The sequence below is a fragment of the Myiozetetes cayanensis genome, unplaced genomic scaffold, assembly GCF_022539395.1.
Source record: "Myiozetetes cayanensis isolate MyiCay16 unplaced genomic scaffold, myiCay2020 scf1, whole genome shotgun sequence".
Classification (NCBI taxonomy): Eukaryota; Metazoa; Chordata; class Aves; order Passeriformes; family Tyrannidae; genus Myiozetetes; species Myiozetetes cayanensis.
In genome coordinates this window covers 102,620,858-102,638,514 of record NW_026086604.1, presented here as the reverse complement: position 1 = coordinate 102,638,514, position 17,657 = coordinate 102,620,858, and the positions used below count along the sequence as shown (strand labels likewise).

General features: G+C 36.5%; 1 protein-coding gene across 19 annotated transcripts in view; it reads right to left on the bottom strand.

The window, feature by feature from the left end:
* ARPP21 (cAMP regulated phosphoprotein 21) overlaps positions 1–17,657 on the bottom strand; it is a 143,888-nt gene that overhangs the window by 101,806 nt on the left and 24,425 nt on the right. For 15 of the 19 annotated variants that reach the window (XR_007630874.1, XM_050331887.1, XM_050331992.1 and 12 more), the window contains exons 2-5: positions 4,678–4,846; positions 2,824–3,023; positions 1,935–1,970; positions 944–1,033 (exon numbers count right to left, since the gene is read on the bottom strand). Coding sequence is in view for 18 of the 19 variants with exons in the window: in XM_050331887.1 (XP_050187844.1) it covers positions 944–1,033; positions 1,935–1,970; positions 2,824–2,985 (288 nt within the window). In the remaining variant the exon portion in view is untranslated. Of the gene's footprint in view, positions 1–943; positions 1,034–1,934; positions 1,971–2,823; positions 3,024–4,677; positions 4,847–4,926; positions 4,959–17,657 lie in introns of those variants that run through there. The other 4 variants (XM_050331864.1, XM_050331874.1, XM_050331911.1 and 1 more) reach the window with 3 other exon arrangements.

Genomic DNA, 17,657 nt, shown 5'->3' with positions numbered 1-17,657 from the left:
ATGAGCTAAGAGGAGAGAAAGATTTGTTTCATTTCAAGTCAATAGAGGAAACAGTGAGAAAGTACACTTAAATGTCATTTTTTATTTTTGTGCTAAGCTCACAAGAAGCCACTTGCTCAAGCTCTCTTGATAGCTGGTCTCAACTGTACATAAACATCTCATACATTATAGGTGGTATTCATGACATTTTGAGTTTAGATTAGTTGGGGGTTTTTAAGCCTTGCTCTCACTAGGCAAGCAAAGAGGAGTAACTGAGGCTTAACTTTTGCTTTTTGCAGTACTTTTTGAAGTTAGTCTACAAAGACTGCCACCAATGTTATTGTCCGAGGTGAGGGGTGCAGAGGACAGAACTTCTAGCAGCTGCTGGGAATACAACACTACCAGTACAGATAAACTCAAATACACAATTTTTGATAGAGGATAATTTACACCAAGAGTTTAGAAAACGAATGCCACTCAGTAGGAAGCATCCTTGGCTCTATCAATGTATTTTAGAGAGCGAAGGACATTTGAATTTTACGTGAAGGGGCACACTGATATGAACTGGAGTCTTAGAGGAACCAGAAACCAGAGCATATTCATAACTGTATTTGGTGCAGCCTCGAAAGAGATAGCCTTAGAGAAAAGAACATATTAATATTCTTTTTGATTGTTACTATTTTTTTAAATTTTAAAATCTGAATACTTTTGAATTCTTTTCCATTTGCTGAAATTTTCAGGGGGTCTGGAAAAAAAAGCAAACAACACCCTGTGATATAGTATAAAACTAAGATTTCAAAATAAAGTTCACGCTAAACCAGATAACTCCATAAAAACATGTTCATTGTTGGATGTAATTTTTTCCCCCAAGAAAGACATTGTTAAATGCCCAATTAAGTAACACAATCATGCAACTGAAGATGGAGGTCAACCATGCAGCTAACAGCAACAATTGCAAATGTACCTGATTATCATGAAGATTTTCTGCTCCCTGACGAGGGGACGACTCTTCACACACAGCAAGACTCCGGACAAGTTTTCCTTTAGCTCCTGACTGAATAAGAGAGAGAGAAAACAAAACAGAAAACACTACTACTGACCCCAAGTCACATAATCTGTCCACATCAGCTGTTCCTAAATATCCCAAATAACAATTAACCACCCCGTCAGCAAGAATGTATTTGCCTTCAATGTGGATAGAGAAGGATTCTAAGCAGCAAGCCATTTGCCACAGGGAAGGTGGAAGGTTTCTTTTTTCCTTTTAATCATTTCTGCTACAGTTAACTCAGTTCTACCAAAAAGTGTTACAGTAAAGAACAGATAATCCAATACTGAAGGTAATTTAACATAAACTCAAAGGTTCCTTTTGTCATTTGGTTTGTTGTTTTGTTTTGTTTTTGAGGATCCCTCCCCTTCTTTTAGTAGTACTATATCCAAGGAACATGGACAATAAAATGTGCAGGTGTTATGGATCTGCACTTGAAAAATTAAAAGAAGTTTTTAGGATTTCACTTGTTCCTAGAAGCTCCTTCTGATCCCTGCACCCCCACTCTCCCCCCCTTAGGGAACTCAACAATCTCTGCTTCTTTCTGTCAAGATTAATCCACTAAAATAAAATTCTTAGAGAAACATTACTAAAGCAAAAGGAATGTACCTTTTCCTTCTCCAGTGGCACATAGAAGCACACATGCTGTCTAACACAAGCACACAGTAAGCCCAGTAGCATAAAAGTATGATGGATAAAGTGAAGTCTGACACATTATATTTAGAGGCAGTTGTCTGTCTTTGTGCAACAGGAATATGGGGTAAGGGGTAGAAAAAAACCCACAGCATAAACAAAAAAAGCATTCACCACACAAGTGTTGAAAGGCTACCATTTCAATTGCAGACAGACATTTAATTGAAATTCTTCATCCTATTGTGGTATGCAATTCCAAACAGAGATGGACCCTTACCTTGGATCTCTTTTTCTGCTGATTTGCACCTCGTTTCTGGGTATAGCAAAAAAAAGAGAAGCAGTTATCACTTCAGTGGAAAATGGGCATGACAAGAGCTTTACCAACATATAGACTCAATCACTTCTAAATGACATTTTAAATCAGTTTCTGACTGCAAAAGTAACTTTCCCAAACCCTGTTTGGAAAGCAGGGAAAAATCAAGAATCATCTCTGCTCATTTTTATTCATTTTATGAACAGGTATAAACAAAAAAAACCCACACTGCACAGTGTTCTGTAATTTTGGATATAACAAAAAGGTAAGAAAAAGTATACTTAAGTAAATGCTCCCCCTCTCCAAATTCCTCTTAAATTGTAGAGTCTCCCTTTATTTTTATATTTGATTGAGCAAAAAGGATTAAAACCCCCTCATCCGATAAAGTCTTCTTATCAAATTACCTTCTTAGGCTTTGCATAACAACTTTTTGTTGGCAGTAACACCTACAAACCAAACCACATATTAAGTAGTTATTCATTAGTATTACCTGTAAATTCATGAGATCAAGGTAGTTTTCTAAATCTCAGTGAGGTAAAACAGTCAAATATTTCACTAAGTTTTAACACAGATGTCTAGAAATGAACTTCTCAGAAAAAGTAATAACAAGGACAACAGCCTAAAGAGCTTGAAAGGTGTAACAATTAACAGGATTTATTTTATAGCAAAAAAAAAGAAGAACCCAAAATAAAACCAAACAAATAAATTATTTAAAAAGGAAAAAAACAGAAATGGTCTCAAAATCGTAAAGAAAAAATAGGGGAAGTGTAGGCAATGAAAGAAATCGCAAAAATGGAAAAGGAATGGTATCACATTGATATTTTCACAACCCCATTCGTTATTCTTGTCTTACCTGCGGCTCTGTCTTGGAATCGCTGAGCTTCTCCTCCTCTACTTCTGAGCTTTCAGACTTATTAAGAATACAGTTGTCTGGATTGGCTTCGGAGATGGCAGTCTCCTGCTCTTTTGCAGCTTCCTCTGCTGTCTCCTGGTTCAGTTTACCTTGCTCAGACATTCTTCCAGACAGAAATTAAAATAACAAGATTTGGTGACCTGAAAGGTCAAGTTATCACAACACAAACACACACATAAAAAAAAAAACCACAGCAGGTGAATTTTTTTTATTATTTATTTCCTAATTTCATTTCCTTTATAAAGAAATTAAAATATGCAGCTCATGAGTGGAAAACTGCGTATGTCCTAGTTGAAGAGATGGACTGAATCAACAATATTGGGTAACAGCAGAATTGTGCCAGGTTAAGCAAGCAGATCGCCAATTAAACAGTCTTTGTGGAGAGCAGATATAAGGCAAGGTGCTGTGACGACCCAGCCCAGCCCCAGGACTGTCAAGGTGCAGGCAGAGACAGTGAGGTACTCTCTGCTACAGGGCTCAGTGGCACTAGGCAGGAATGACCCATTCAGACTTCTAGGTGTATGGCATCTCAGTGCTCCCCTCCTCTAATATTTTTTCCATTTTTTTCCTTTAATAAAAGATAATAGCCAAACAAATACAAATAAAAACCAAGCGTGAGCAACAACACTGTTTTTAGCAATCAAACATGAGTTTTATGCATAGCAGAAGCCATGGTGCTCACTACCACTTTAAATATACATACATATATATATATATAATTTTTTTAAGAGCTAATCATTCAATATAAACATAAAATCTATATTTGGTTGTAAAGTTCTCAGGGTCAACATTTTCAGGGATCAACCCAAAAGCTCCATTATTAAAACTCTAATCCTCTTCCCAAACCCCATATCACTCTCCAATACTAAAGGAAAATCCTACAGGAAGCTCTTGGTAGGTACTTCTAATGAAGATATCTTAACTGAACCACATTTATTCTCAGCTCAACAGATTGTTGTATAGAGGCTTTAAAAGCTTTTCAAAGTTATAGCCTATTATTATTTTGTCTCTCTTTTTCTCTCTCTCTCCCCCCACCTCCCTCTTGAAGCCTCTCCCACTGATCAATTGTCAAATCCAACTCATGAATAATTTATCTTTTCTTTCTCCATCCATTAGGCTTAAGAAGCATCTTCAGGAAAAACAAATGTGATTGAAAAACGGAGTTATTTCAGAAAGGGTCTTTTGCAACACCTTACCATTTCTCAACAACTAAACAGTGGCTATTAAGCAAAACCACATTTTGTCGTGGTTTTTTTACAGTTTGAAATTAAGCATTCTACAGATCTGGTATCACTTACCTTTATTTTTTTAAGCTGTGTTTTAAAAACTTAGCAAAAGTAAAAACTTACTTTTTCCAGTTTTTGCTTTCGTTTTCATACAAGCAAATAAAATTTCCTATATAATCTTCCTGTTTAAGAAGGACTGTGGATTTCACAAGATATGAAGCTACATGGTTCACAAGCAAACTGACTGGAATCTCAAACTCACAAATTAGCTCACAATAAGGCAAGTCAAGCTTCAAGTTATTCATCTTCCTTCCACCGGTCTCCCTAAGAGGGCTGATGATACTGGCTATTCTACAGTCACAATTGAAACTTGAACCCTTTAACGAAAATTCAGAACACGATGAGTGGCAAGACCTTTAACTGGTTTGTTAAATAATCCTTAATTCGTTCCGATTTTCATCACGAAATGCACACACACTCTTCATGAGCCTGCAGCTCATTTACATGCTTACAGAGTGTTCAGAAAAACAATTACAGTCATATCAGCTGCACCAAAGAAGCCATTTACCTGAAAAACTGCTATAATTCCCACTGTCCTTCTAGTGTCTTCTGTTGCTCTTTGCTGGTTAAGTCCACACAAATGATCAACGACAACGTGAGTCCCATGTCCCCATTAACAGTTCAGAGGGCCAATCTCCATTCTGGTCCTTCAGAGAGCTTGACGCACCATAGTCAACCTGGAAAAGATGAAAAGTAAATAACAACATCGGTAATGATCATGGCACAAGGATGCAATAGACAGGACCAGATTTCTAACACTAATGACCAGCTTCAAGTAAATCACTTTCACAGCTTGATCCAGCTCCACCTGTCTCAAAACTGCCTGCTTCTTCTCTAATGAAGGCTAGAGCCGGCTGTTCAAGTCATAACAGCTCCTACGCAAGGAGCTAAAATTAACAATTGCATTATGCGCTGAAGATTACTCATTTCAATTTTAACCTTTTTTAGTGAATTCCAGCACTGTTCATTAAAAAAAAAAGAGCACATATATACATATTTATATATAAGCTCATCTGTTTGCTTCAACAGAAATCAATGAGGGTATGAGGAAAAAGGATTTTCCTACTCTTTAACTATGGTTTCTGCTCCAGTTAAAATTTCAATAGTCAAACACTATTGAAAAAGAAGCTAGGTGGGTGCTTTTAGAGAGTGACCTGCTTTACCAGCGTAGTGAATGGAGATGTTCATTTATTAAACTGAATAAAAGCTGAAATGATCCAGAATGGGAGGAGGAGGAGAAGGAAAAAATCCTATTCTTTGAACAACAGCCACCAGAAAAACTTTCATTTGAGCCACTGTGTGAGAAGGGAAAAGCAGACCTCCGGGTTATGGCTTGGAAAATAAACCTAAAGAAAGTTGCCTCAGCAATGCAATTTATGCTCTTCATCAGGATTGTGTTTGCCAGCTGAATAGCTGATTTAACAGAAAATGAGCATTTTAGGATGGCTTGGACTGATTTACAAGCCATGGCCATGTGCTGAACTGCCTTGATAAAACAGGCACCTCTTCTCAAGGCTTGCATGTGAGTCACAGTTGAAGCAATCAGTGCAGGCACACAAAAACAGCAAATAGGAAGCACGAATCATTCTATTCGGGAGGAGGGGAGAAAAACAGACAACAGTAAAATCAAAAAGCCTGAAAATCATCTCATGTTGTTAGACTCCTTGTTTCTGTGGTATGTTTTACACTGTGCATGATTGCAATTGCTGTACAGCATGTGCACTGGAACTCACCATGTGAAAAGAGTTGGATTTGATGAGCCAGAAATGGAATTTAGCCTTTAAAAAAAAAAAAAAAAAAATCGAGTCCTGCTCTCTCTGTGGGGTCTCTGGTGCACAGAGGAGACCAGCAGGCAGTTCTATAAACTACCACTGCCATCCTGCAAATTTATATACATAACCATATTTCTTTCCCTCAAACCACTTAATAATTTGTAGAGAGTCACAAAAACTAAGTCTTCCCATTAGCTTTTTGGTATTTCTTGCAGGACTTTCTTGGAAATTTTATTTTATTACAAACATAGGATCACAATGGGAATGGAGGAACAACACGAAAACTATGCCCAAGCACTCAAGTACATGCAAAAATATTTCATGGAAACAATGCTCAGAGACTAAAGAGTGAATAATCCACTGACTGAAAATCCTTTCCTCATAACCATCTTCCATCATACTTCCAAAAGAGAAAGGGGTGAAAAAAGAAAAATCAATCAAAGCCAATCACAAAACAAAAATCCTAAAGAAATGCAGTGCATTAAAATTTCACCTCGAAAACAGCCAGCCAGGGAATAAACTATTGCAACTAAAACCCTCCAAAAAGAACAGAGACACAGATATCTGTACCAAAATCAGGACACACACACACACACAAAACAAAACAAAAAAAAAACAAACAAAAAAAAAAAAAAAAACCAAAAGAAAAAAAACCCACACAACAACAACAACAACAACAACAAAGACAGGATTCTTCAGCGTGACCATGTGTTGTGAATTAACTATTCATAAGACAAACAAATAGAGCAAAATCAAACAACAAACCAACCCAACCAACAGTATCATATACAGCAAGTGAAGAGATCTGCCAAGACTTGGTCTCGTGCCACAGATGCTCAACATCATCTTATCATGCTTTACCAAATACATATTTCTTCATAAAATAAGTTCCCCATATTGTTACACTTAAGATCTCTGAAGCCAACATAATTTTTCATTGGTAATGTACAAGAAGACCATAGAATCTTAAATTAAAACAACAAAAGCTATCCATAAATTTCCCCAAGAATGCATAAGCAAGTGGAAAATAATCTTACAACGTGCAGCTACCACCCTCAAACCTGCAGTGACAATGTCTCTTGGGATGATTTTTTAAAGAAATCCCTCATTATTATCTTCTGGGAAATAAAAAGAAGGGAAGAAGTGAAACACAAAGCAGTCAAATCGAGCTCTCCACCTTCCCTCAATGTAGATTTCCTCCTCCTACATTAGGCAATTCACAAGTGATGACTAATCATTTACATACTACAATACGTAAAAAACACTTCTGGTTGTTTGGGTGGGTTTTCAGAGGGACTCAGATTTCTATAAAATATTTCTGTGAGAGTATAAATAGCAAAAAGGAATCAGTGAGAAAATAGCCATTAAAAATAAAACATTTTTACTGAAAATATGTCTCTGTTTCTTTTATGTTTCCAGAATATCTGGTTATTCGGTGATGAACGCACTTTTTACCATTGTTAGTGCTGTAGTGACAGCACTGATGTGGAAAAAGATACTGGATTATTCTTTTCCTTGTGCATCAACAGAAATGTCAGTGATGACTTGACTGACAAAAACTTCAGTACCGAAGTGACGCAAAAGGCTGAAAAAATGCACTTCTGTTTTTGATCCTCAGGTAGAAACCACAAAGCTCGTTGCTAGGCAAAAACTACCTTCCTGATTTGCAAGCGAGCAACATTTCATAGGGGTGGTGGGATCTTAGAAGAGCTCTAGAGAGCTTGCAGCAAAATTTCAGCCCCTAATTCCTTAAAAGCAACTTGAGTATTGCTCATGTCAATGCAACAGAAAATACAGGGGCCCACCAAGTCACCTGTGGGTCCACTTTAATGGGAATATAAGCACCAGCTGCTCAGCATACACTGTGGGATGGAAACACTGGTTTTTTTGTCTTAAATTGATTTCTTTTTAACAGGATTTTCATTTTAGAAGCTGAAAGTACTACTGAGCTTGAGCAAATACAGTCAGAGCTCAAAGAGAAAGGGATGGAAGAAGGCGTGTATGGTCACATACATTCATACAACACATACCACGCAGATTCCAAGAAAAGTCTGTGGGAAGGAATACATTTAATTTAATGCAAGAGTTTAAAGACTATACTCACAAGAAGAGCTGTCAAAAAAGCAAAGAACAGAAAAACAAGCAAAGACATTAGAAAACCCTATGCAATGAGCATCTGAGAGCTGACCATCAGCTGAAATTAAAGAGAGAGACATCTGACAAAACTCTTAGAGCCCACTGCAGGTGAGCAAGCCCTTTCTGTATTATATATTAAATGTTTTGATGGTCTCATAGGTGTCACACGCTGAAGAAGGCATTTCAAGATTACACTCCCAGTCTCAACATGTCCTCTCTTAGGGAGGAGATGAGCAAGCTTTAAGGCCAAAGAGCATAATCTTAACTGAGAGCAGGCAGCAGCAGGCAGGACTGAGCCCTGACAGAATGAAACCCACGAGTTTTTCTTCAAAACAAGTCTGCTAAGCATAGAGGTAAAAGCCATTTCAACCTGAATGGATCCTGTTAGTGCAAACTAGCTGATGCTGGCCGTATCTACACACCAGGATCCTTCTCATCCCGTAGTGATTCTCCACTCTCATGAATGGTTTGCAGGTAAGACCCCGTGAGCTGGAAGTAGAGCTGTCAGTCATGATTTCCACTATGCAATATATACCTCATTTATACATGATAGGTTTGACTCATTATTGCCAACTCACTCATCAGACTCCTGGAGACCACTGGAAACAGACCAGTATTATCGTAAGATTATCAGGAGACTCAACCTTCAATGTTGACAAACTCTCAAGGCCTACAGCATAAACTTCCTGTCATTTGACATTTACTTAAATATTCTAGTTTCTACCATCCAGCAAATCTAAGGGAATCTTGTCTTCACGTTGTCCCCTCTCCATCATCACTAAAAAAACAGATAGAGTGATTGACGACATTTTCTGCTCCTACATGCCACAGACATTTGCAAGTAAAACGTCATTTAGACTCATCCAACAATGGCACTTCAGCAGAGACTGTCAGCAGACACTACTTTTTTTCCCACAGTTACAGAAACATGAGCATCTGCGTACAAGCAACAGCACAATGCCCACCGACCAACCTTAAGCAGACCAGTAATCCATCATCAGTGGCAACGGTGGTCAAATTTGATGAAAACAAGGCAGATTGAAATATATTGGACTAGATTTGAGACCTTATGCAACAACCAGTTGTCTTTTAAAAGGCAACTAGATGATATAGAGCAGCAACCCAGCTGAAGCATCTGTTTTGGAATGGAACTGGCTCTCCTCCCAGTCTGCACGTGAAACCCAGTATTTAAAAATTACAGCAAGAACGAGAAGAGTTTAACAACCAAAGAAAAAACCCAGAAGCAAATCAGCTTTTTGTGGTTTACACTCAATTCCTTTTTTCAAATGGATCCTCTTGTTCCTAACAGTTTGCCACCAATATTTTTCCACTTTAATCCTCTATCAGATGACCTCATGTCAATGCCATCATCTTCAGCCAAGTAATAATGATGTTCCCTCCAGCTTGTTGTATTTCTGCAAAGCTAGAAGCTTTATCCAAGAAAATAAATATAGATGGCCTTTAGGGAGAGTCTACTTTGTTTTAATACTTTAGAAAAGGCTTGAAAAAAATGCTCTTTTATCTGTCACAATGATCATTTGAAGTTTTCCAGGATTAGCATGAAAAGATATGAGGCTTTGAATGATCTGGCTAATAAATGTCAATCACCCAAGTTTAGTAGGAACTGAATAACATCCAAACTTTTAACAAGCTAATCAGCTGTATAAATCAGCACCACTGGAATGAGTTGTTTGCTTTAGCCCAGCCTTCAACACCGCCTCATGCATTTCAAACACATACGCCAAATTGCATCTCATTCCCTGACAAAACCTGACAAATTTCCCTAAAATCAAAGTCATTAAATTAACTGGTCTCAGTTAGGTGGTGGAAAATAGCACAGCAATTGTGACTCCAAATACAGGGACAGAATGGTTCCTAGCCTTCCTTTCAACGCACACAAGTCTCCATGAAACACACAAAAGTCATTTTCCTCAAATCCTGTAATGAAAACAATAGCCATCATCAGAACATACACAATTCAAATGGAAAGAAGGACTGAAACTCATCTTCCCAGATAATCAGATCTATTTCTCAGCTATCAAAGATAATTATATCACAAAATCCTCTTAAGAGAACGATAGCTTTATTTTACGATTAGAGGGGAACTAGGGAGAACACTTTAGTAATCTTACTGTAAGGATGTTCAATAATCTCACTGCCTTGCCAGGACATATTCTCCATTACCCCATTGTACAGATCAACCACTTTGTACACTTTTCTTATTGTGCCAATAGTTGTTCTTAGGATTAATTAGCTTTCTCGATTTCTCAACAGTTTTGTCTTTCTGTGGGAAATAATAACAGTGCATCACCTCATTATTTGTTGTTGGGTTTAAAGAAGCCCATTCCTTTTAATTGCCAGTTAAACAGGTCTACACTACTACCATTACTATCTACATCTAGTCTATTTTTTTTAATCCACTGACAGTCTGCTTCAATGTTTCCTCCCATTTCACCAGGACTGCACTCTGGACACAGATGTTCTTCCAGCCATCAACATGAAGTGGTGAATGCAGTAGAGGAGCTCCATTTACACAAACACTAAAGCCAGTTTAAAAACAGTGAATAGCACAAGGACATCTCAGAAGCAATACTATTGTTTCAATACGAAACAATGATCAACAGCACAGCACAAATGAGTCTGGCTTCCCCACAGAGGGGTCTCAGTAGCAGTGAGGGCAATCAGAGCTACTGCAGGGTCTGGGAGCCATCACATACTGAACTGATGGGGCTAGAGATACCCAGCATAGGCTGAGATAATTAAAGCAGTTTGTGTTATTTCATGATGAACTGCTATGCATAATGAAATCTGGGAGAATATATAGTTTACATTAATTTTAATTTGAATAGAATATACACATATAATTGAGTTTAATGCAGAAGTCCTTGAAACATTTTTAGTTTCTTTAATTCAAGTTATCCCTAGTCTTTCTTCCTCTGATGCCTTGTCTTTGCCATTTCTATTCTCTCAAGTAACTATAGATTAAGTCCATTTTGCTTAACACACAGGTACTACAAGATAAACTTATTTCTTTACTCAGTTCCTCCTAAAGCTCAAGGACTTGACTAGAAAACCCAAGCATCACACAGCTGCATTTTGAGCATATATGCCTTTGAATAATTCAGCCTAACCAGACTGCAGGTAATAAACAAGCAGCCAGCTAAGCCATCTTTCCTCAATCCCTAATAACCAAACACAAGCCAGCTGAGTCCAAGGAGGAAAAAAACCCCACAACATCCCTAAACAAAAGAAAGAAACAATGTAGTATACTACTAGCACAGTATTTTAAAATACATAGCAATCAGAAATTAGATGGACCATAACTTATGACCAATTACTTTACACTTCTCCTAACATCACCAGAAGGCATAAGCAGAATGAAAAAGCATCAGGAACCGTCCAAGTATCACTGAGTCTCACATATGCTTATCCTGATATTTTTCTTTCCCAATTTTTATAATATCCCCTATATTTCATCCTGCCATTTCTTGACAAATTAGGTGCATTTTCAACAGCACTAGCTTAATTGGCAAATCCTGAAAGAAAGTAATTGCTAGGAGCAAAGCAGCATTACGCTGATGAAACAGACCCGAGCTTAACAACTAGAATTGCCATAGCAGACAAACACCAACTGCAAAACAGCAAAGAGCTTTCAAATAAGAAGTGAAAGGAAAAAACCCCACATTATTTCCCTCCAAAAATCTCTTTTGATTATTGGAATTAAACATAGTAGGTATTCCTGTTTGTCCTAATACCATTTTCTGAAACAAAACCAGCCTGCAGCAAAAGTAAAATTCTTCGTTCCAGAAAAAACCCACAAGCCATTAAAGTTAAAAAACAAAACAAAAAAACACCCATCATACAGTATGAGACATTCCCCCACACACTTTGCTGCTTAGAAAAAAATGCAATTATATTCTCCATATTCAAAGACAATTTGTATCAAGCTTGTTTTAATGCAGTAAGTTTTCGAAGCTCATATTCCAACCAAGTCTCCTCTATCAAAGCCAATAAAGGCTAGATACACCCTTTGAGAGCTTCCAGTCCAAAATTACTTTATGCTTTTTAATATATCATTTTATTAAATTATCTTTAACAACAATGGCACATTCCTAAAATTTTTTTATTGTATTTATTAGAAAATATATTGGAATACAAATTATTTGTTGATGACTTCTTTTGAGTATTAGTAGAATTAGGAAGGCAACATCCAGAGAGAACAGCTTACACTAACAAAGTCTAATCAAGTACATTTATTTTGCTATATACTGTTCTTCTGTCTAAAATCTTAGATGATGTACAGACAAGATTTTCATAGCTTTCAATCAGGTCTGGAGATCCCTCATTTTAAACTTTGTCACTCCTAAGAAGGACTATATTTTCACAGCGTATCCACATCCCCTTTATCTCACTCTTTGAAGACCTTTCGAAGAAAAAGAAAATTAAGGCAGAGACATTATCATTCTGTCCTAATACTATAGAGGAACTATAAACATATATAACAGATATAAATATCTATATAAAAAATGTATATTTTATTTATTTAAGCTATATATCTTTACTTTTGAACATACGCATATTTGTACTTTATGAAAATACATTAATCCCATTTTGTTGGTTGAAATTTTGTCTGGTCTCAGGTAATTCAGTTAAGAAATAAATAGCACATATTAGAAATAGAAGCCTGAAGCATGCTAAGGATTTTATTCAATACTTTATATTGTCATGGTTTCAAAAGAAAATTAAGAAAAATGCCAATTACAAGTTAGAAGTCAAAATGCCTAATGATTAAATGCATGTTATAAAAGCTAATAAAACCATTACATATTTCTGCACAATGCTCCAAGCACTGAAATGCCAAATATCTTCAACTTTTGCTCACCTGCAGAAATAAAAAACAAATCAAGGTTGACCTTTTGTCAATGCCCTTGCCACCTGAAAAAATAGAGATCCTCCCTCTACGTTAAAACCCATCCTAAGGTGTGTACTGATATACATCACAATTCCTCCATAGAACATCATTGCTACGCATTGCAATCGATTCCTGAAGAAACAAACAAAAACCTTCAACTATAAAATACCAATCAGGTATTTATACTGTCACACTAATGGCCAGAGAGAGGAAAAAATCCTCTTCAGATACAGTTACACTAGTCAAGAGAGAAAAGGCAGAAGCTTAGGTTTACAGAACAGGCAATGCCAGTTTACAGATTTGCAGCTTCGGCTTGAAAAGATCTTGCCAGAAACCCTGTGGTTTCTACATAATGTTTTCCTTTTCCAGTGGGCAATTCCAGGCTCCCTGTGATACTCTGAACAAAAGAAAAGGCAAGAAAAGTGTTTCAATGTCTGATTGTGTTTTTCAGGGAAGAAATTATGACATATTTATGAGAAAGAGCTAAGCACTTTTGTTAAAAATGTAATTGGCCACTCCACATATGCCCAGCCTGAAAGCTTCATGATACACGAGCTAATAAAAGAGAACTAAACATGTGAAAGAAATCAAATATTCAAGCCAATGTCTCCAAGGAAATGTGCTATTAAATTTTAGCTGGAAATATTTATATATATATTTAATCCAAAAGGACATTCAAAAAATAATAAAAAAAACAGTAAGGTTTTGAGTACTTTAAACCTTGTTATACAGATTGAAGTCTCCACAAGTTCAAATATGATTTTAAGAAAACTTCTATAATATCAAAAATTGTGTTTACCTGCTGTGAAACAATCTGTCTTACTTGGCACTAAAAACCACTAACTACATCAATGATCTAAAAATATGAGACTTAAAATTCAGGAGAGAGATGTGGGACCAAAGCTCTTCAGCCTGCAATACATTTCATTTCCATTGCAGAACGGCCATATGATCACATTTTTTGTATTGCTGTGCTCAGTACCAGAGAGCAAACAAAAATATGATTATCAAGCACAACATCAAAATGGCAGAGGAGAATATATTGTATGAATTCTGAAGAAGAAAAATGGGGGTCGTAGGACTTTACTGACTATGACAAATTGATATCTACTGGAGATACCTTTACTTTAAAGAATCTGTATCATAGAGCCGTCTTTCCAGACTTGTGTCCCAGTCTGGCCCTTAAATGACACTGTTAAACAGGACCTTCATTTAAAAGTTTTTGGAAAAATAAAATGCTTTCATAAAAATTCAAGAAGATGCCTCTAAGATTTCAGAATTTAATGAGTACTTTGGAAATTCAGCTGCCCTGAATTCTTTAACTAAAATTTCATATTGGCTGCTTATGTATATCATAGTGGTCCAGTGACTCTTTTTTTTCTCCATCTAAACATTTTTTTAAAAGTCCATCTGTGAATTAAGTATTTTTCACCTATTTAACCATATTTTGAATCTAGGCTGACCTTTCTCTTCCAAGAACTGAAACCATCATGTTGTGTAAAATACAGTCTCGTTAATTACTTTTTCATGTGTAACGCTATGCTATTTGAGCCTCAGGATTTATCTTGATGCCTTCAAGATTTTCAAAGGCTGATGAAACATGAAACAACTACGAGAAAGGGCAACTCAATAACCACTTCTGTCATTGTAAGTCCAGTTCTGAGGAACTGCGATCCTTCTTGCAAATGACCCTTCCTAATAAAGAGACCTTATCCTTTGCATGTTTCATTGTAACACGTCAAAGTGCAATAGCAAGAATTTATGCCTTTTTCTTCTGATATTAAGAACTAAAAGGCCTGAGAACTTTCCACAGATGACAACAGAAGCAGTAGCTTACTGTATGCTTTGCTTAATTTATGACACTCTACAGCAAAACAAATCTTTTGCATCTAATACAGATTAAAATTCTGTATCTGCTGCACAATTTGAAACACTGAGAAGAGGGAAAGAGAATTGCAGTTTCACACAGAAGAATAAAGCAAAGTAACTATTCCACAAACAGTATTATAAGTGCTACAATATTCAAAATCACACAATTATGAAATTTGATTTATGATTAATCATTTAAAAAAAATAAAAATCAAACACCCTCTCCTAAATCCCTAGTAGATATATTCTGTTTGAAAATGTGACTAAAACACCCAGTGAGTTGTTATGTACTGGTGCCGACTATAAGCAAGCTTACAGAAGCATGTGTAAATAACCACATGCTAGTAACTCTGCTAGAGAATCACTTAACTTTCAATTATGCATGACTTTTAAACAAATCCATATGACTGAGTGAATATTTTCACTCTCTTATGGAAATGAAAAAATTCCAGCCAAAAATACCAAAACTTTTGTTGCCATAAGAAACATCTTTGTGACGAAACGAGTAATCACCTGACAATATAAAAGTTATGGAAATATCTTAAAACAAACTTAAGGGAGGATTTGAAAAACTAACTCTGTAACAACATATATTTGGTATTAACTTCAGCTGCCTCAGAGATTTTACTTATTTTCCAAAATAATTCCATTAAAATAGTTGTATCTCTGAGAAATGTATCTCTCTTGAATTCACACTTAAATTTCACACTTAAAATTCACACTTCCAGAATGTCTGCTGAGTTTCTTTATGTCAATCAGGATTAACTGGGCTGAATTTTTTCCTTTTCCTATTGCCAAGGCTTCTATGCCACACAGGTGATATTTCACAGCTCCTACAGTTTATCATTGGCTTTTATACGCATGTACTACATATACATAATAATCTCACAAGTTTCCTTTTCTAGAAGCCCAACAGAAAAGAAAGTTAGTAAAATTATTGCATACCTCAAAAAAATAAAGTATCTAACAGTAAGTTCAGTGCTGGAATTAGATCCATAGCTGTCATGAGTCAGAGAACTTAAGGGTACTGTACAGGTTGTCCCTTAAATAGCAAAGTAACTTATCTTTAGAAAATATCATTTAGGAAGCACCAAGCACAGGTCCACCAGCAACTCCTGTAACTACATCCTTCAGTCCAACACATTAAAGGTTCAACATTACCAGTAAAGCTAGGTTTATTCAAGTTGAGAATTGTGTCAGAAAAGCCCTGATCCTTCAGAAAATCCTGCATGCACAGAGATCTGAACCCACCTCAAGCCTACGATCGTTACATCTAAGGGATAATTCTTGCATCAGAGAATTAAATGGACAAAACCCCAAGGAACAGTAATATTTCTCTCTTCTTTCTACCCCTCCTCTGAACCTTTTTCTCCTAAAAGAGCTGTTGAGTTAGACAGTCAGCTCATGGAAAGCAAATGTACAGTTTAGGACCTTCCTGCTAGTATATGACCATAAAAATAGTTGGGTTTATTAACAGTAAACCTCATCTTGACCTATAAACAAGGAGTCCTGAAGATGTGCCCACCAGATCTACTGTCTCACAGTACACCTTTCAGCACCACTTCAAGACTATTAGCATTCAAGATTAACACCTGTGAAGCCGTGCAAAGCTGTAGTTGCTTTTAAAGTCTAATTTGCCATTTTAACTAGAATTAACAAATAAAATAGATTGTGTCCTGTTTGGTGAGGGAAATACTTTTAAATTTGTGTTTATGCAGTATCCTCTACATTTTGACAGGAGCTGCTTGGAGCTCCCATAATAGAGGAAACAAGTCCACCAGCCAATATGATGTAAATATGCAGGGGACAATACAAGTATGTTTAGGGACAAAACCAAATATCTACTAAAACTGTAAAACTCCTATTAGCATTCTATTAATCAGAATACAGACTAAAGAGTAAAGAATAATAATAAATATAAAGAGTTTTGAACATTCATTAACCTCCAAGGACACCTGGACACCAAAATATCACAGACCCTTATAAAAATTACATATCATAGGATACAACTAAACAAAATTTCTGCACTTGAATTCCAATTATAGCAAATTAAGCAAAATCATTGTAAATGAAATACCGGACTGTCAATTACAAATTATCCTGCTGCTCTGTAAAAACTCCTCTTAATTTAAATAGGTGTCGCAAGAGGAGGAGGATGGTAGAAAACCTGAAGAATTACGGTAATGCTGACACTGAAAATGAAACTATCTTCTTCAACTGAGCAGAAATAATCAGACCCCTTGCATCACCAGTCTTCCTGGTTTTGTACATTACATATGAAAGTCTTCATCTGTCTGACAGCTAAAACATTCAAGCATTACAATCAAATCAAACAGGATAAAAGAAGGATGAGACTGAAAGCAGGCTAAAAGGAGACGACTTACTGCTCAGGAGTCCCACCACTAGACTAGTGAAGACAGCAAGACTTGCTATGCTGCCATAGCAGCTTGGTGAGGTCAGCTTCAGCAATCAATGCAAGTTTACTTCTGCTCAGTTCAGGGGTTTAATAACATTCCTGGTATCTACATGGTGTAGCCCTGGCACAGAAACTGTTAATTGTATGGCAGTAAGAGAATCAAAGGCTTGCTAGACTGCAAAATGGCATGATGCTACACATCAGCCAAAGAGAAAGGTAATTTAAGTATCCTTTTACGTGTGTCTAGGAGCCAAGAAAGTAATATTTCAATCTGTTTGTCTAAAAACATTTATCAGAGATCATTTGGAATGTACTGAGATGCAACGTGGCTGTAATGGAGCTCACCGGTTTAGCCTTTTCATTTCGCTACATACTGTTATTTA